This window comes from Piliocolobus tephrosceles, chromosome 11 (genome assembly GCF_002776525.5).
Source record: "Piliocolobus tephrosceles isolate RC106 chromosome 11, ASM277652v3, whole genome shotgun sequence".
Taxonomy (NCBI): Eukaryota; Metazoa; Chordata; class Mammalia; order Primates; family Cercopithecidae; genus Piliocolobus; species Piliocolobus tephrosceles.
In genome coordinates, this window is record NC_045444.1 from 105,711,627 (window position 1) to 105,731,357 (window position 19,731).

The window sequence follows — 19,731 nt, forward strand, 5'->3', positions numbered from 1 at the left end:
TCAAACAACTCCATGAGGTACATAATTATCATTTCCATTTTACAGAGGAGGAGAGGAAAGGAGGGAAACATTAAGTAGCCTGTCCAAGGTCACACAACTATGTTAACAGAGCTGGCATTTGAACCAGTCAGTCTGGCCTCACAGTTAAGCTACTTAACCTTAGGTACTATTATACCTATTTTACAGCTACCAAAAGTAAGGATCCGAGAGGTTAAGTAACTTGCCCGAGGTTACAGACCTAGTATGCTATTAACACTCAATTTAGAAACTAAAAGTCTGGTTCACAAGCCTGAGCTCTTAACCACTGAGACTAGAGGTAGTGGGATACAGGCCAGAGCCCAGAAGGCTGTAGGGGATCAGGAGACCAGGCCACCAGACCCGCCCCTCCCTGGAATCCCCTCCGGGCTGCAGTGTAGTGGCCGCTTTCTGCCCCAGAGCGCCGGAGGTATGAAGCCTCCTACCTCCAACATTGGGAGATGGAGGTCCTGGGGGCCTCAGGCCGAGCCCGGCTTTGCTCCCCTTTGGCGCAGGTGCCTGCGTCTTGACCCCCCACTGAAGGCCAAGTAGAGAACCCTCACCAGGGTCCTGGGACCCGTCCACCCCTAGACCTAGCTCGTCCTGGGCCTCTCAGCTCCGCGCCCCCACATCCTCCAGATGCCCAGCGGTTGCTAAGATACCGCGGGCCGCTACGCCGCCGCGGACTGATGATGTCAGCACTGCTTCCGGTCGGTGGCGCTTCGCTCTGTCCCGAGCCAGGTCAGTCGGGGAGTGCAGGCTGGCCCATTCCGGACTCTGGGCTCCTAGGCCGGGGGTGGGCCCTGCCAGGAGTGGGCGTGAGCTTCGCACGTCCTCCGAGACTACGCTGTGTTCTGTCTTTGCGGCGCGACGGGCGTGGGAGCGGGGCCTGCCCAAAGGTGGGCTGGGGTTGGAGGAAGTGGCCCGGTAGCCGCTGTGTGTCCTGAGGCCGTAAGGCCCCTGACCCCCCCGCTTGAAGCTGGCAAAGGAGCAAGGCCCATTTTCTCTAGACAATCGTGTAGGTTCCAGAGACCTGGGCCTGAGCTCTCCGCATTGGTACTTCACGGGTCGATTGTGCCGGACCTGTGTGACCCTGCCGTTGTTTTCTTTCCAGCATGATCCGCTGGGCCCCCAGCGCATCTCCTGGAAGAGCCCACTCACCCTGGACGAGCTCTTCGGTAGCCTCAGACCGTCCTTGAAGAGGATGACTGAGACATTATGGGCCACGCGCTGTGTGTCTGCTCTCGGGGAACTGTCATCATTGACAATAAGCGCTACCTCTTCATCCAGAAACTGGGGGAGGGGTGAGTGTTTGGAAGTCAGTTCACTAGGCCCCAAGGTTATGGTCATTGAAGGACAGCGGTGTGCACGTGCTTGGGGCATAAGGGTTTTATCCCTATCCCTATCTTCTCTCACCTGACAGAGCCTAGCTACACAGTATCAAGAAGGTGGATTCTGGAGCCAGGCCTGCTAAATCCACCTCATGTGACCTTGATAAACCATGTTTTTTTCATATGCTTAATGGAGATGATTATCATCCCTCACTGATGGAGTTGTGAGGGTTAAATGAGATAATGTGTATAAAATGTCTCACCCAGTGCGTGGTTCATAAGTACTTGATAAGTGTTGGCTATTATTTATTTAGCATCTGTCACGTGCAGAGGTCTCTGTTATGACCATAGGACCTCAAAGATTTCTATATCTCTGCTCCTGAGGAGCTCACAGTGTAATATTCTTCAGATTTCTCTTAGAGCCACATCTTGGGAGGGTTTCTGCTAAATGGGAAGGACACCCCACTCCCCACCAGGAAATTTCTCTAGGTCTTAGCCATGTGGGAGATGACCATGGCCCTTCATTGACCCCTTTGGCCCACAGTGGGTTCAGCTATGTGGACCTAGTGGAAGGGTTACATGATGGACACTTCTACGCCCTGAAGCGAATCCTGTGTCACGAGCAGCAGGACCGGGAGGAGGCCCAGCAAGAAGCCGACATGCATCGCCTCTTCAATCACCCCAACATCCTTCGCCTCGTGGCTTACTGTCTGAGGGAGCGGGGTGCTAAGCATGAAGCCTGGCTGCTGCTACCGTTCTTCAAGGTCAGAAAGACTCCTGGTTATGGAGGGGGTTGCAACAGAGCCACCTACCCGTGGGCTATGTGAGCAGTCCAGCATGTTAGGAAGCAGGGACCATGTCCTGGGTTTGGCCACTTTAGATTTTGAGTTTGAGGTGTGTATCATGAAAGGGCTGATAGGCTTTGACATAGGGAAGGGATCAGGCCTAAGGAGCAGAGGCTCCAAAAACATCTCCAACTGTAGGGAAACTTGTGTTGCAGAGAGGTACGCTGTGGAATGAGATAGAAAGGCTGAAGGACAAAGGCAACTTCTTGACCGAGGATCAAATCCTTTGGCTGCTGCTGGGGATCTGCAGAGGCCTTGAGGCCATTCATGCCAAGGGTTATGCCCACAGGTCAGTGGGAGGACCCTGTGTACTTGCTGGGGCCCAGAGGAAGAGCCTTACCAAGAGAAATGGGAGGTCTCTGTTCTCCCAAGAAACAGCCTATATGATTCTTTTGCTTGCTGGGATTCCAGCCTTCCTGTCCAGAGATGCTCGTAGGTCACTTCTACTTCCCTACAGGGACTTGAAGCCCACCAATATATTGCTCGGAGATGAGGGGCAACCAGTTTTAATGGACTTGGGTTCTATGAATCAAGCATGCATCAATGTGGAGGGCTCCCGCCAGGCTCTGACTCTGCAGGTAAAAGAATCTCCAGGTTCCTTTTCTCACCTGTTCCCCATTCCCACCCCTTGTGCATGCCCCGGTTTGGTCACATGACCATGACGAGTGCCCCACTTTTGAGCTCTGGGATCACTGTTCCAGGACTGGGCAGCCCAGCGGTGTACCATCTCCTACCGAGCCCCAGAGCTCTTCTCTGTGCAGAGTCACTGTGTCATCGATGAGCGGACTGATGTCTGGGTAAGGAGCATATGGGTATCTGGGTAGGGAGGGCTGTGGCTCTGTACCTGCTGTGGAGTAGAGTAGGTCATTGGTTTCTGTTGCATGGGGCCCCAGGAACCACAGTATGTCCCCATCCACTTCAACTTCCTTCCTGGGAACTGTCACTGATACTGTACCCAGTTGCACCGGATGTGGTATAATCCCTGCCCCGAGCAAGGTGAATACAGCTCAGTGTCAGTACTGAAGGCACTGGCTAAGCAGGGGCTAAGCTAAGCAGAGGCTGCAGAGGCCTCCAACCGACTGGCAGTTTCTCTGTGCCCTGGTGGTGCCATGTGGCTGAGATCAGCTTATTCTTTTTAGCTTATGTAGTCTTTTTACCACAGAAGTAAGGGGAGCGATGTCATCTCCATTGGTCCCCTTCTAGGGACTAACCAAGTTATGCTCAGTCCCTAGGCTGCGTGCTATATGCCATGATGTTTGGAGAAGGCCCTTATGACATGGTGTTCCAAAAGGGTGACAGTGTGGCCCTTGCTGTGCAGAACCAACTCAGCATCCCACAAAGCCCCAGGTGAGCAAGCAACAAATGGGGCATCAAGTATTTCAGACTCCCCCCTGGTATTAGCTGAGTTGACAGATAGGTGTCATCCAGTCACCCTGCACTCCTCCCTCCACAGGCATTCTTCAGCATTGCGGCAGCTCCTGGCCTCTATGATGACCGTGGACCCGCATCAACGTCCTCACATTCCTCTCCTCCTCAGTCAGCTAGAGGCGCTGCAGCCCCCAGCTCCTGGCCAGCATACTACCCAAATCTGAAAAAGCAGCAGGTTGAGAAGATGTCCCCTCGTGCCTCGGAAAGAGGTTCCCATCCCTCATTGGAATCTCTACCCATTCCATCCAGGACTGCTCTTACACTTGGGGGTAGTGGGGTCAGGACAATCATCTTAGTCCTGCATCTGCTCTTCTGCTTTCTTCCAAGAACAAAACCTGGGCAAGGGGCCTTACTCAGTGGGAGTGGGTGGGGGTTGGGTAAAGGGAAATGGTGGGATACGGAACATGGCTCTGAGCAGGACTGTTGAGCTCACATAGTGTTCTGCCTCCAAATCTGGGAGCAGGAGAATGTATAAACAAGAATAAAGTGGAAGCAGATCGGTGTGGATCTTAGTCTCAGTGTTCCTAGAGTGAGAGAAGAGGTGCAGTGGGCCCAAAGTCTGGTTGTCATTTCCAGGAGAACTGCCTGGGAAGGAGGAGGACTGCTGCAGAGTCAGCAATGGTGTGACTTCATTCCACAGGAGGTTGGTTAGCCATGGACAGTTCTAGCTCATCTTAGATCAAAACTTAAAGCTGCTTGGGCTCAAGCTGGCATTTGCCTGTGTCAAGAACCAGGGCCCCCTAAAAGCACTCAACTAGTTCTTTCCTTCCTTCACTCCTGGGGTGAGTAGCTTAGTCAGAGCAGCCCAGCCGGTTTGCCAGGCAAGGGCCTCTGGGTGGAGACACCTGAGGAAGCTTTGGTACAGGGAGATTACAGGTCTCCCATCCTCAGCCTAAGGGCAAGGGGAGTGGAGGTGGCAGCAGCAGCTGTTTTTGGCCCATGTCTCCCTGATCGTTCAAGCTCATACATGGTTAATTATTAATGAGGCAGTGTGGTGTGGCAGTATCCAGCTGCCACTTCCTGCCTACTCTGCTGAGTAAACAGGGGCCCTGTCTTAGCTGGGCTTCAAACCTGTTCCCTAGGGAAGGGCACTGTTCCCTGAAACACCAGGGAAGAAAGGCAAGGGCAGGGTTGGCATCTCCTGCTCTTTTGCGATCCAAGCCTCCTCCCCCCAACCATGTCCACCCCACAGGCTGACATCAGCATGGGGCCTGGGGCTCCTGTTAGCAAAGTTGAAGCTTTCCCCAGGACCCTAGCAGGAGTCTCCCACCAGCTAGCACGGAGGCTGAGGCCAGAAAGAAATCACAAACAGAGGGGAGATGACCTGACTTTTAATGGCACAGCCCAGCTCCAGCAAAGCAGCAAGACAGGAAGCTATGCAAAGCTGCTCAGAGGTGCAGTGGCACAAACAACTCTAGGAGATCGCCTGTGTTCTCTCCCATCCCCCAAGCTTATGATGTGGCTCCATGCCCAGGAACTCTGGGCCAGCCCAGCCCCACTCCCAAACCCTCATAATGCACAGAGGAGTCTGGGCCAAGCCTTGCTTCCAGAGTTGGTAAATGTAGAGGCAGCAGGAAGAACAGGGTGGCAGTCTAACTTTCAAAGACAAACCACTGGATTAAACTCCTACTTGGAAAGGAACTGAAGACTCATCCTTCAACAGTTTGTGCCTGGATTTGGTCCCCATTTCCTCCCTATACTGAATACCCCTAGGGCTTCGATTTAAATTCCCTGGGGTTATGCTTCCTGGGCCTGGCAAGGACCCCTTTGCAGGTCTCACGTTCAGCGATGGGAGGGATAAGGGTCATGAACAGCAAACAGTGAGAGCAGCAGCAGCATGAAGGGGAAGGCAGCAGAAGCTCAAGCACTCAGAGGGGACAAGAAACCGTGCAAGGAAACTGTTTATTTCGAAAGGATTTTGCAATAAACATAGTGAACAGGCTCCAGGCAGCTGGTTTATTCTTCTCCCTCATCCTCGTCCTCATAGGAGTCGATGCCCACCTCCTCGTAATCCTTCTCCAGGGCAGCCATATCCTCACGGGCCTCGGAGAACTCACCTTCCTCCATGCCCTCACCCACGTACCAGTGCACAAACGCCCTCTTGGCATACATCAGGTCGAACTTGTGGTCCAGGCGGGCCCAGGCCTCAGCAATGGCTGTCGTGTTGCTCAGCATGCACACGGCACGCTGCACCTTGGCCAGGTCACCCCCAGGCACCACAGTGGGAGGCTGGTAGTTGATACCAACCTTGAAGCCTGTGGGGCACCAGTCCACAAACTGAATGCTGCGCTTGGTCTTGATGGCGGCAATGGCAGCGTTGACATCCTTGGGCACCACGTCTCCACGGTACAGCAGGCAGCAGGCCATGTACTTGCCGTGCCGGGGATCACACTTCACCATCTGGTTGGCAGGCTCAAAACAGGCATTGGTGATCTCTGCCACCGACAGCTGCTCGTGGTATGCCTTTTCTGCAGAGATAACTGGTGCATAGGTGGCCAGGGGGAAGTGGATGCGAGGGTAGGGCACCAAGTTGGTCTGGAACTCCGTCAGGTCCACATTGAGGGCCCCGTCAAAGCGCAGAGAAGCTGTGATGGAGGAGACGATTTGGCTAATGAGGCGATTGAGGTTGGTGTAGGTTGGGCGCTCGATATCTAGGTTGCGGCGGCAGATGTCATAGATTGCTTCGTTGTCCACCATGAAGGCACAGTCTGAGTGCTCCAGGGTGGTGTGGGTGGTCAGGATAGAGTTGTAGGGCTCGACCACGGCTGTAGACACCTGGGGGGCTGGGTAGATGGAGAATTCCAGCTTGGATTTCTTGCCATAGTCAACAGAGAGCCGTTCCATCAGGAGTGAGGTGAAGCCAGAGCCAGTGCCCCCACCAAAGCTGTGGAATACCAGGAAGCCCTGAAGTCCTGTGCACTGGTCAGACTGAAAGGCAAGAATGAGAAATAACTGTTTAGGTAGGGGAGGGGCCTGAGGGACTCTATCACCTGGCTGCATAAAGCGCAAGATACATCAGTCAGGGCAAATACTGAGGATGCCATAGCAGCACCACATTTGAGACCATGTACAGTTAGAGATGACCCCCTGAAAGGGATCTGAAAAAAATACTCCTGACCATTAGCACAGTCTCAAAAGTTCCCTCCCTCCCAAGACATTCTCACCAGCTTCCGGATCCGATCCAGCACTGGGTCAATGATCTCCTTGCCAATGGTATAGTGACCACGGGCATAGTTGTTGGCAGCATCCTCTTTCCCAGTGATGAGCTGCTCTGGGTGGAAGAGCTGTCGGTATGGGCCATTTCGGATCTCATCTGGAAGGGCAAAAACCACAAAACTATGCTCAGCAGGGACCTTCCTCCCCCAGGGTGGTAGCTGTGGCCAGATGCATGGAAGGACTCATCCTCCTGCCAGCCTGAGATATCAGTGTGTGAGAGAAACCCAGACCGGCTGCCCAGGCCAGTCTGAGATCAGCTTGCCTTCTGCAGCTTCAAATACGGCTAGGAATTTTCAGGGCCAGGAATGCCTGGTCTAAATACCCTCTCTGTCCAGGGAGAAGCTTTGAGTCATGCTCCACCGCCTTCAGTTTTGTCCCCACTTCCTCTCACCAATGACTGTAGGCTCCAGATCCACAAAAACTGCCCGTGGCACGTGTTTTCCAGCACCAGTTTCACAGAAGAAGGTGGTGAAGGAGTCGTCCCCTCCACCAATGGTCTTGTCACTGGGCATCTGCCCATCAGGCTGAATCCCATGTTCCAAGCAATAGAGCTCCCAGCAGGCATTGCCCATCTGGACACCTGCCTGCCCCACGTGGACTGAGATGCATTCACGCTGAGGGATAGAGAGAGGGGACACAGCATGAGCCCCACGTCCACAAGTCCTCACCTCACCTTGCAAGTCTCTCTTCCACCCTATCACCTACCAGCTAGGATGACTCAGTTGGCAAGAGTGGAGGCTTGGGGCTGGGCAGAGGTGAGAAGAGGCTAGCAGCCTGCCCAGGCTCCCAGGTACAGGACTCCCCACCTGGAGGCACCCAGCAGGGCAGGCCAACCTCTTAGCCCACTTCTCAATGGGGAATCTGTCAAGTGAGCACTGTGGCTCCACATGAAAAAAGAAGGTTTCCTAGAGGTATGGGTTTACAGCTAGAGGCCTCCCCACTTGATTCTTTGCTTTGAGTATGAACAGCTAGACTTCATAGAACCCTTTCCCTCTTTCTTTCCTGTAAGCTGCAGAGGTGTCTCAACCATCCAATCTGGCATCAACTGACCACACGCCATCAGGATGTCCTCCTCCCTCACCTTTAAATCCTATCTGGCTCTGGGGATCAATCCCATCTGGTTCCTCTCCCCACCTCCACCCTCACACCCTAGGTGTCTTCACCACTTTCATCTCCCGTGTCAGCCCGCACGGAAATAGCGACGGTAATGCTTGTAAGCTCAGACAGCAGGGGCCAGCAATAAGGTTTGAGGGTACTGGGACACTCACTGCCTTAGGCTCCGTCCCTGTCAGCCCCAAATTAACCCCTAAAGCACTAAAGTCCAGCAGGGCCCGCGCGCCCTTCCCACACCGAAATGGCGGGGTGACGGTTTCCAAATACCCAGAAAAGGAAGTGGAACCTGCGGTTAGGCCCCAGAGGTAACCGGCCATGTCCCGGGCAGGGTGGGCGCCATCCTGCAGCCCAGCCCTACATCCGCTCTCCCTGTGGAGTCCTTCCAGTTATTTCCCAGCCCAAAGCGGGGATTGGGTTTCGCCCCCGCTCCTGGGCTATAAATACCATCCCCTACATGCACCTCTTCCCCCTCCCCCCCAACCTGGCCTCAGCCCGCGCAGTGCTCAGCGCCAGCTGTCTCTGCCCATCCGCGCACCCGGGCTCCGGCTGGAGAGGGCCGACTCGCTTCAGGAGGCCGAACACCGTTCCCACCACCCCTCTCAGCTCAGAAGCAGGGTGCTGAGTCACGAGTGGGGGGGTGATTCTGTGGATAGTTGGAATGCATACATAGAGGAAAGGGGGATGTGGCACCAGGTAACCTGACCCCCTTCCACCTTCTAGTGCCAAGCACGTGCTCGGTCAGTGCTGGGGACCGGGAACTGGGGATGCAACAGGGCAGCCAAGCGCGTCTTCTTTCGCCCGCGGAAAGGACGGGGCCCGGGCCCGCGTGACTCTCACACAGAGTCGGGACACAAATGCTGGGTAAGGCAGGAGCAGAGTGCCAGAAGGGTTCCTCTCTGTTACTGAAGAGTCGCACTCCACCCCAAGCCCCAAACCCAGCCACCGAAGGTGAACTACACGGCTCGGCCAAAGTCACCAGGAGGGGGTTGGGGAGGGAGGATGCAAAACCCTCGCACCTCCTGGAGACCCGGAACGCCTGGTGGAGGTCCCCGAGCATGCCTGGAAGGAAAGTTCCCCAAAGGAGAGGGGCAATTAGGGGACGGGCGCGACCCCAGCGGGGCCGCACTTACCATGGTGAGTCCGGGCGGTGCGTCTCACGTTGAGTCGGGGTGACGGGTCTCAGTGAGAACTGCGCTAGCTGCAGTGCCGCACCGCCCTTATAGGCGGGAGGCGGGGCCCGCGTTCCCCGCTCGCCCACTAGAGGCTGGGCGGCCCGCAGGCCACGCCTCCCAGGAGGGGTAAGAGGCCCTCCCCCCGAGGGGAGGAGCCTGGCCGCGTACCCTCCCCAAGCTGCGCACTGGTTCCTCACCTGTCGGGCTGGGATTAAGAGTCGCGACTCCGGCTTTAACCATTCTTTCCTCGTTTTAAGCGGACTCGCTGGGCTCCCTAGGGCCTCCGCGGAGACGCAGGGTGCTATGGCAGGGCGAGTCTCACCTGCACTTGCGTCCTGGAGATACCGGTCATCCAGATGTTCCGACTTAGGTCGGGAGCAGGCGAGGCTGTCCTTCCCAAGCGGCCGCAACTGGCCTTCACCGATACCCTTCCAGCCCCGCCTCCCAGGAGACTGGGGCCGGCTGTGAGGCTGTGGCGCGTCCCCGGGGAGCCCTTGCCAGCTGCCTGACGCTTCCTGGTCCCCGGCCGGGGCGGCAGGCTTTCGCCGACGCCTGTGGGCGGCCGAGGACCCAGAACTGCACAGCCTGAGCCCCAGAGTGCCGATGCCTTAGGCCCTCCCTCAGAGTCGAGCCCTGCAGCCTGTCTGCCCGGGCCGACCCCGGAATCTGCCGCAGCTTGCCGGCGGCTCGCGGGTCAGTGGCCCCGTCATCAGCGCCGTCACTATGATGCCTTCACTGCGGGCACCTGCCCGCTCTCCTGCTGCCAGAACGGTGGGAGTGCTGACCCGGAGACCTCAGGACCTGGATTCTTTTCCAGGCTACCCTGTGTGACCTTGGGCAAGTGACTTAACCTCACTGAGTCCTTGACATTTTCGTGGGTGAAAAGGAGACAGTGATGTCATAGTGGAAACATTGTTGTAAGCTATCAAAATATCTGTTGACTCTGAAGAGAAAAGAAGAAAATCGAGATTCTCATATCTTGGATGATTCTTTCGCAGTCTCTTCTGTCTCTAAGCCAAGAGCAGGATCTGCAACCCGTTAATGGTCTCAGCACTCTGCCCCAGGTCTCCGCAGAAGCCCTTCTTTCTACATTTGATTCCATTCTTCCCACCCTATCTTTTCAAGCTACTTCTGCTTTCCCGCTCTCTCTCTCTCTCTTTTTTTTTTTGTCCGTGTCTTGCTATGTCACCCAGGCTAGAGTGCAGTGGTGCAATCTCAGCTCATTGCAACCTCCATCTCCGGGCTCAAGGCCATCCTTCTACCACATCCTTCCACCTCAGCCTCCTTGGTAGCTGGGACCACAGGCGTGCACCACCATGCCCAGCTTATTATTATTATTTTTGAAATGGAATTTCGCTCTTGTTGCCCAGGCTGGAGTGCAATGGCATGATCTTGGCTCACTGCAACACCCGCCTCCCGGATTCTAGCGATTCTCCTGCCTCAGCCTCCCGAGTGGCTGGGATTACTGGCATTCACCACCACGCCTGGCTGATTTTTGTATTTTTAGTAGAGACAGGGTTTCACCATGTTGGTCAGGCTGGTCTCCAACTCCCGACCTTAGATGGTCCGCCCGCTTTGGCCTCCCAAAGTGCTGGGATTACAGGTGTGAGCCACTACGCCCAGCCTTATTTTTTTAATTTTTAGTAGAGACAAAATCTCGCCATATTGTCCAGATTTGTCTCGAACTCCTAAGCTCAAGCGATCCACCCACCTCAACCTCCCAAAGTGCTGGGATTACAGGCCTGAGCAACCACCCCCGGCCTGCCTTGCATTTTCTAATTGTCTCCCTTTACTGGGGAAAGTCATCTGGCAGTGCCCCAGGTGCTGCTGGTTTGCAGATCTTAAGAAACCTGTCTTCCCGGCTCTACATCGCTTGGAAAGGATTCACCCGACCCTCCCCCATCACCTGACAACACAACACAATACCATGAAAGAACTTGTGATGGCAACTCTCTATCAACAAAATAGGCAAGGCATGGAAAGGAATATAGTGAAATATGACAAGGTCTCTCTTCCCAGTAAGTAGACTTGCCTTCTGGTTGGGAGAACAAGACTCATTCATAAAAAGAAAACTGACAGGGGCATATAATGAGGCTGCTTTGGGTAATAAGGTCATGGTCTCTACAAAGGAAGGGGCCGTGGTGACTACAGGACACATGGCAGTAGGTTGCAGACCTTCCCTGAACCTCTTTTTCCTTGTGTTCTCCTATCCTAGCAGAATGAATGTAGTAAGAGGCTTGAGCTATCTTAGGAAAAACCCTAAACCTCTTTGACCTTCAGGTGCAGATTCTTCATTTGGAAAACTGGGATAACAACTTCAGATTGTATCAGATGAATTTAGAGATGTACCTATTCACATCAAGGCACTGTGTAAGTAGCTGTGACATTTATTTTAGTGCATATAGCACATCATGCTGTAGTTATTTGTGTACATGTCCATCTTGCTATTATAGATAGCAAACTATTGCAAGTAAGGACTGTGTCTTATTCATCTTTGTTTCTAGCACCTACCATAGTGCTTAGCACATCTGGTTAGCATTTGCTAAATGTGTGTCAGAAGAATTGTTTCACTTCAGAGATGGTAGGCAGAAGAACGTCCCCCCCCCCCCAAAGATATCCACATCCTAATCTCCAGGACCTGTGACTGTTACCTTACATGGCAAAAGACTTTGAAGATGTTATTAAGGTAAAGATTTTGAGATAGGGAGATGATCCTGGATTATCCCAGGTGGGCCCAGTGTAATCTCAAGGGTCCTTATAAATGAAAGAGGGAGGCAGAAGGGTCAGAGTCAAAGAAGAAGAGGTCAGACCTGGTGTGGTGGCTCATGCCAGGAATCCCAACACGTTAGGAGGCTGAGGTGGGAGGATCACTTGAGGTTAGCAGTTTGAGACCAGCTTGGGCAACATGGTGAGACCCTGTCTCTACCAAAAAATTAAAATTAAAAAATAAAGAAGAGGTCAAAAGTAAGTACAGGTCAGAATGATGTGATTGTTGGCTTTCAAGAGGGATAGGGGCCATGAGTAAAAGAATATGTGCAGCCTGTAGAAGATGGAAAAGTCAAGGAATAGATTCTCCCCTAGAATTTTCAGAAGGAAGGCAACCTAGCCAACATCTTAGTTTTAGTTCTGTAAGACTCATTTTTTTTTTTTTTTTTTTTGAGACAGGATCTTGCTCTCTTGCCCAGGCTGGATTGCTGTGCAATCATGGCTTACTGCAACGTTGCTCTCAAATTCATAGGCTCAAGCAATCTTCCCACCTCAGCCTCCCTAGTAGCTGGGACTACAGACAGGCACCAGCACACCCAGCTATATATATACATATATGTGTGTGTGTGTATGTGTGTGTGTGTGTATATATATATACAGATAGATAGATAGATAGAGAGATATATATATTATGGCTGGGTTCAGTAGCTCACACCTATAATCACAGCACTTTGGGAGGCCAAGGTGGGAAGATCACTTGAGGTCAGGAGTTCGAGGCTAGCCTGGCCAACATGGTAAAACCCTGTCTCTACTAAAAATACAAAAGTAGGCAGGCATTGTGGTAGGAGCCTATAATTCCCAGCTACTCAGGAGGCTGAGGCAGGAGAATTGCTTGAAACCAGGAGGTGGAGGTTGCAGTGAGCTGAGATGGAGCCACTGCACTCCAGCCTGGGTAACAGAGTAAAACTCTCTCTCAAAAAAATATACATACAGCCAGGCGCGGTGGCTCACGCCTGTAATCCCAACACTTTGGGAGGCCGAGGCAGGCAGATCACTGGAGGTCAGGAGTTCAAGACCAGCCTGGCGAACATGGTGAAACTCGGTCTCTACTAAAAATACAAAATTAGCCAGGTGCGGTGGCACATGCCTGTAATCCCAGCTACTCAGGAGGCTGAGGTAGGAGAATCGCTTGAACCCAGGAGGCAGAAGTTGCGGTGAGCCGAGATTGTGCCATTGCACTTCAGCTTGGGCAACAAGAGCGAAACTCTGTCTCAAAAAAAAAAAAAAAAGGCTGGGCGCGGTGGCTCAAGCCTGTAATCCCAGCACTTTGGGAGGCCGAGATGGGCGGATCACGAGGTCAGGAGATCGAGACCGTCCTGGCTAACACAGTGAAACCCTGTCTCTACTAAAAAATACAAAAAATTAGCCGGGCGAGGTGGCGGGCGCCTGTAGTCCCAGCTACTCGGAGGCTGAGGCAGGAGAATGGCATAAACCCGGGAGGCGGAGCTTGCAGTGAGCTGAGAACCGGCCACTTTACTCCAGTCCGTGCGACAGAGCAAGACTCCGTCTCAAAAAAAAAAAAAAAAAAAAAAAAATACACACACACACTGTATATATTTTATAGATATGGGGTCTTACTGTGTCGCCCAAGCTGGTCTAGAGCTTCTAGCTGTAAGCTCTCTCCTGCCTCAGCCTTCCAAACTGCTGAGATAGGCATGAGTCACTACACTTGGCCCATTTTGGGCTTTTTTTTTTTTTTTTTTTGGGATGGAGTCTCTGTGTCACCCAGTCTGGAGTGCAGTAGTGTGATCTCAGCTCTCAGTGCACTGCAACCTCCACCTACCAGGTTCAAGCAATTCTCCTGCCTCAACCTCCCGAGTAGCTGGGATTACAGGTGTGCACCACCATGCCCGGCTAATTTTTGTATTTTTGGTACAGACAGGATTTCACCATGTTGGCCAGGCTTGTCTCAAACTCCTGACCTCAGGCAATCCACCTGCCTTGGCCTCCCAAAGTGCTGGGATTACAGGCATGAGCCACCATACCTGGTCCCATTTTTTTTGTTTGTTTTGTTTTGTTTTTGTTTTTGTTTTTGTTTGACACAAGGTCTGGCTCTATCACCCAGGCTGGAGTGCTGTGGCACAATGTTGGCTCACTGCAACATCCACCTCCCGGCCTCTAGCCATCCTTCCACCATAGCCTCCTGAGTAGCCGGGACTACAGGTGTGCACCACCACGCCTGGCTAGTTTTTTTTTTTTTTTTTTTTTCTTCTTTATTTTTTATTAGTAGAGACGGGATTTCACCATGTTGCCCAGGCTGGTCTTGAATTCGTGAGCTCAAGTAATCTGCCTGCCTCAGCCTCCCTGATCGCTGGGATTACAGGCATGATTCACCGTGCCCAGCCCACCTGGCTCATTTTGGACTTTGGAAGTCCTGCCCTGGCAGATAACAAATTTGTGTTGTTTTAAGCTATGATTTTTATTATAATTTGTTACAGTAACAATAGGAAAATAATATGACAACAATAGAGGTGTGTAGAAGCTACCATCTTAAGATGGGCAACAAGCTCCCTCCAGTTCGCCACAGTCCTCATCACTCTCTGTGTCTCCCTGACACAGAACACACGTGTCTGTTGTCATTTAACTTCATACAATCAGCCCACGTTACACATTTATGATACCCTGGCCACTGTAGCTAAGAGTTTACAACCCTCGAGCATGCTTTCTAGCTGACAAAATGGAGAAGACATGGGTGCAGGAAGAAATGCTCAAGGTGGCCAGGAGCGGTGGCTCCCGCCTGAAATCCCAGCACTTTGGGAGGTCGAGGCAGGCAGATCGTGAGGTCAGGAGTTTGAGACCAGCCTGGCCAACATGGTGAAACCCCGTCTCTACCAAAAATCAAAAAATAAAATAAAATAAAATAAAAATAAAATAAAATAAGCCGGGCATGGTGGCAGGCACCTGTAATCCCAGTGACTCAGGAGGCTGATGCAGGAGAATTGCTTGAACCTGGCAGCAGAGGTTGTAGTGAGCCGAGATCGTGCCACTGCACTCCAGCGAGGGCAACAAGAGCGAGACTCTGTCTCGAAAAAAGAAAGAAAGAAAGAAAGAAATGCCCAAGGCATGTTAGTGAAATACAGATTCTGCTTCTGATTGTGTGTGTGTGTGTGTGTGTGTGTGTCCTCAGGATGTATACAGATCCCCAGAATTAGGGCCATAAACTCTGTGTGAGTATGCAGGTAATGGTCCATTTTACCAGATTAAAAACTTTTAGACATTCACAGACATGTACAGAATCTAGAAAATGCTGCCAGATGTTGAATTACTTTTCTAATTCACTCTCCTGTTGAATTACTTTTCAGCCCATCTACCTACATGTGTACTCTCCCTCTGGGTCTCTCTCCCTCTTCTCCCTTCCCATTATCATTTCCATCTTTTCTGACCCCTTCCCAGCGTCTCACCTTTATCTTGGAGCACAGCAGCAAGGTATTCAAAGTTTAAAATGTTTGCACTGACTCCATCTGGAAGAGGTAGAGCCACAGCCATAGTGATGTTCATCCTTCAGTTTTTCCAGACTGGAGCATCTCCCAGCCATCCTCCTTCTCACAGCACAGCCTTTACAAAAGGGGTAGCCCTATTCATCACATATACATGAATTCACCCCCCAATACTCTTCCTGCAGACTTGACTCACATGCCCTGCTGAGATGCTTTTGCCAAGGTCTCTAGTGGCCTGCCTCTTGCCAAATCCAAAGGCCACACATATCCATCTTCATCTTTCTCAGCCACTCACAGCAGCATTTCACGTGGTCAATTCTTCTTTCCTTCTTGAAAGTCTTTTTTCTTGGTTTCGATGACAGCACTGGCTCCTAGCTTTTGTCCTGCTTCTTGGTGGCCTCTGATAGTTTAACTTTAAATAGTGTTCCCCATAACCCAGTCTCAGGTTCTCTTATTTCCTTCATTTATTTTTCTCCCCAAAGGAGTAATTGTTGAAGCCTGGTGATGAATATATGAGGTTTTATTATATTATCTCTACTTTTAGGTATATTTTTAATATTCATAATAAAAAGTTATTGTAACATTTTTGGAATTATTTTAAAAGGAATAGAACTAGAATATATACACTCCCATACAATAGTGAAAGAATAGGATAAAAAGAAATGAATGTCATATATATGCTGATGACTCAAATTTATATCTCCATTTCCGACCTCTCCTCTGAACTTCAGATTCATATGACTAATTATCTTCTTGACATCTCCACTTGAAAGCCCATTAGACAACTCAAACATAACACAGTCAACATGGAACTCTGTTTTCTACCCTCACCCCACTCCCTGCCAAAACTGCTTCTGTTCTAGGCTTCCCAGTCTGAGTGATCATCTTCCTCTCAAGTACTTGAGTTAAAATCTTAGGATTGGCCAGGTGTGGTGGCTCATGTCTGTAATACTAGCACTTTGGGAGGCCGAGGTGGGCGGATCACCTGAGGTCAGGAGTTCGAGACTAGCCTGGCCAACATGGTGAAACGCCATCTCTACTAAAAATACAGTAATTAGCCTGGTGTGGTGGCAGGTGTCGGTAGTCCCAGCTACTCAGGAGGCTGAGGCAGGAGAATCGCTTGAATCCAGGAGGCAGAGGTTGCAGTGAGCAGAGATCGCCCCATCGCACTCCAGCCTGGGGGAAAAGAGTGAGACTTTGTCTCAAAAAAGAAAAATAAATAAATAAATAGATAAAATCTTTATTTTAGGATCATTTTCCTCTCTCTCCCCTCTCCCTCTTTTAAGTTAGAATTTTTTAGCTGCAAATAATGGAAAGCCTAACTTATCGGTGGCTTGAACAATGAGGGTATTTATTATTCCACAAGAAATCTGAGTATAGGGCCTTTCCAGGGTTGATTCAGTCATGTCACCAATAACTCCAGTGTTTCTAACTTTCTGCTCTGTCATCCTCAAAGAGCGGGTGACATCTTCCCTCAGGAACACAAGATACAGCAGCTCTAAGTATCATGTCCTTATATGACTTTGTCTTAAGGCAGGAAATGGGGGGCTTCCTCCCGCATCGCTTTTTATCGGGAGAAAAACCTTTCCTTGAAGCGCCCTAGCAGACTTCCCCCTTCTATCTCACTAGTTCTTGCCTAAACCAGTCACTGGAGGGAGGGAGTTAAATGGCCATGGATGGTTTGGACTAACCTGTACACACCCCTAGGTCTGGGGGAAAGCCGTCTTCCTCGAGCAAGTGCAAGGGTGAATACTCAAATAAAATCAGGACCTTGCCAGTGAAGAATTGGGGCAGGGGCAGGCAAGGCTGTTGAGAAGCTCTGCCACCGCCTACACTAGTATGTCCTTCACTTTACTGCCAACCCAGCTACTTCTCACCACCCCCTGCTACCATCCCGTTATTCCTAGATGCCTCCAGAAGCCTCTGAACTAGCTTCCTGCCTCTAGGCTTGAAACTCTAATGCAGTCTCCACACAGCAGTTGCAGTCATCTCTCTGAAACACAAGCTAGGCAATGACGCTTGCTTCAAACCCTCCCGTTACACTTATATAAAAGCCATTCTCCTTCCAAGACCCCTCACCTCTATGATCTCATTTTTTGCAGCTCTCTCCCTTCCTCACTCTGGGTTTTTGGACACACTGGGCTGGTTCCTACCTATGAATGTTTGTACTTGCTTATTCTGTCTGTCTAGAGCACCGTTTTCCGGATCTTGCCTCCCTGACTCCTCACCATTCAGCCCTTAGTTCAAATATCACCTTATGGCCGGGCGCGGTGGCTCACGCCTGTAATCCCAGCACTTTGGGAGGCCAAGGCGGGCAGATCACAAGGTCAGCAGATCGAGACCATCCTGGTTAACACGGTAAAACCCTGTCTCCACTAAAAATACAAAAAATTAGCCGGGCGTGGTAGCAGGCGCCTGTAGTCCCAGCTACTCAGAAGGCTGAGGCAGCAGAATGGCGTGAACCCGGAAGGCAGAGGTTGCAGTGAGCCGAGAACGTGCCACTGCACTCCATCCAGCCTGGGCGACTGAGCGAGACTCTGTCTCAAAAACAAACAAACAAACAAACAAACAAACAAACAAAAACAAATATCACCTTCTTATAGAGTGGCTTCTTCTCTGTTCAGTCTAAAATAGCAGCCCCTGCATATCTTTCCGTCCCATTATCCTGCCTTGTTTTCTTCACATGCTTATTGCTATCTGGAATGTTCTTGTTTGTTTATTGTCTGCCTTCCCCACGAAAATGAAAGCTCCACTTTATTTATTTTTGAGACAGGGTCTTACTGTGTCACCCAGGCTGGAGTGCAAGTGACATGATCCTGTCTCACTGCAACCTTGACCTCCTGCACTCAAGTGAGCCTCCCTCCTCAGCCTCCCAAGTAGCTGCGGCCACAGGCATGTGCCACCACACCCAGCTAATTAAAAAAAAATTTTTTTTTGTAGAGGCAGAGTCCCACTATGTTGCAGAGGCTAGAATGTAAGCTTCTTAAGAGCATAAACTTGCCAGGCATGGTGGCTCACGCATGTAACCCCAGAACTTTGGGAGGCTGAGGTGGGCAGATCACCTGAGGTCAGGAGTTCGAGACCAGCCTGCCCAATATGATAAAAACCCCGTCTCTACTAAAAATACAAAAATTAGCCAGGCATGGTGGCATGCGTCTGTAATCCCAGCTACTTGGGAGGCTGAGACAGGAGAATCACTTGAACCTGGGAGGCGGAGGTTGCAGTGAGCCGAGATAGCGCCATTGCACTCCAGCCTGGGCAACAAGAGCAAAACTCCAACCCCCCCCACAAAAAAAAGCATAAACTTTCGTGTTCATCACTGTATCCCTAGCACCTGAAATGGTGCTTGGCATACAGCAAGCACTCAACAATTTTGAAGAAATTTAAGAGTATTCACGGCCTCTTATGTTTTAACCCAGATGCATTAAAATGCTTTAAAAATCTCAGTCTTGGCTGGGCACAGTGCCTCACACCTATAATCCCAACACTTTGGGAGGGCAAGGCAGGTGGATCATCTGAGGTCAGGAGTTTGAGACCAGCCTGGCGAACATGGTGAAACCCCATCTCTACTAAAAACACAAAAATTAGCAAGGTGTGTTGGTGCTTGCCTGTAGTCCTAGCTACTTGGGAGGTTGAGGCAGGAGAATTGCTTGAACCCAGGAGGAGGAGGTTACAGTGAGCCAAGATCACAAAACTGAGTCTTTTCACTTTTCTTTATGTAAGGCAGCTGACTGCCATTAGCATAGTTTTCTTTTTGGGGTTGGTGATACCTAGGCTGACTCTGAGAGTCCAACTCCCAAGGCCAGTTGGGAGAAGTTTAAGTGCTACACAAGAGAGTTTTGAGCCCAGTGGGCCCTCTGGGCTCCAGATCACTCCATCTGGACAATAATTCCTGAGGTCCGTGGTTTCATGGGCCAACCCAGTAGAAGGCTGAGCTTTCTTATCTTCGATGTGTTGGGTGGCTGGGTCTCCTCTTTGGGCCTCTTTGTTCCAGGTGGGAGACAGAAGAGTTCTAACCTTCAGTCTGTAGCCAAAGCCAGAGTTAACCAACTTGAGATCATTCCCTAGCTTACTGGGATGAGAGGGGCTCTGAAAAAGCCCCTGTTTCAACTGCACTATGTAACACAGTGGCTGAAAATTCACATTAGCAACTACTTCCTGGATAGGGTTGCTATATAAAATACTTTTATTTGCTAAATCTGGCAGACCTAGTTCTGGTTTTGGCTGCTATCTGGAAGAGGGACTGGAGAATTGTACAACAGTCCCCCCTTAGTTACAAGGATATGTTGTAGGGCCCCCAGCGGATGCCTGAAACTATGGATAGTACTGAACCTTATATACTGTTTTTTCCTATGCATGCATACCTATGACCAAGTTTAATTTATAAATTAGGCACAGTAACAGGTTA

General features: G+C 51.0%; 2 protein-coding genes across 7 annotated transcripts; one reads left to right on the forward strand and one right to left on the reverse strand.

The window, feature by feature from the left end:
• The first annotated feature begins 688 nt into the window (after positions 1-688).
• STK16 (serine/threonine kinase 16) lies at positions 689-5,561 on the forward strand. 6 transcript variants are annotated; one of them, XM_023221734.2, is made up of 8 exons: positions 689-756; positions 1,130-1,319; positions 1,891-2,110; positions 2,347-2,480; positions 2,649-2,769; positions 2,893-2,988; positions 3,417-3,538; positions 3,645-5,561. In XM_023221734.2, exons 2-8 carry the CDS (start codon positions 1,234-1,236, stop codon positions 3,781-3,783), a joined length of 918 nt encoding a protein of 305 aa, XP_023077502.2. In that variant the 5' UTR covers positions 689-756; positions 1,130-1,233; the 3' UTR covers positions 3,784-5,561. The 6 variants fall into 6 exon arrangements, with proteins under 6 accessions (XP_023077502.2, XP_023077475.2, XP_023077510.2 ...); XM_023221742.3 differs by having other exon boundaries at positions 713-1,033; XM_023221707.2 differs by having other exon boundaries at positions 2,347-2,769.
• TUBA4A (tubulin alpha 4a) lies at positions 4,937-9,251 on the reverse strand. Its single transcript, XM_023221695.2, has 4 exons — positions 9,079-9,251; positions 7,227-7,449; positions 6,784-6,932; positions 4,937-6,547 (listed from the first exon to the last, which is right to left on the reverse strand). Exons 1-4 carry the CDS (start codon positions 9,079-9,081, stop codon positions 5,576-5,578), a joined length of 1,347 nt encoding a protein of 448 aa, XP_023077463.1. The 5' UTR covers positions 9,082-9,251; the 3' UTR covers positions 4,937-5,575.
• Positions 9,252-19,731: the final 10,480 nt, after the last annotated feature.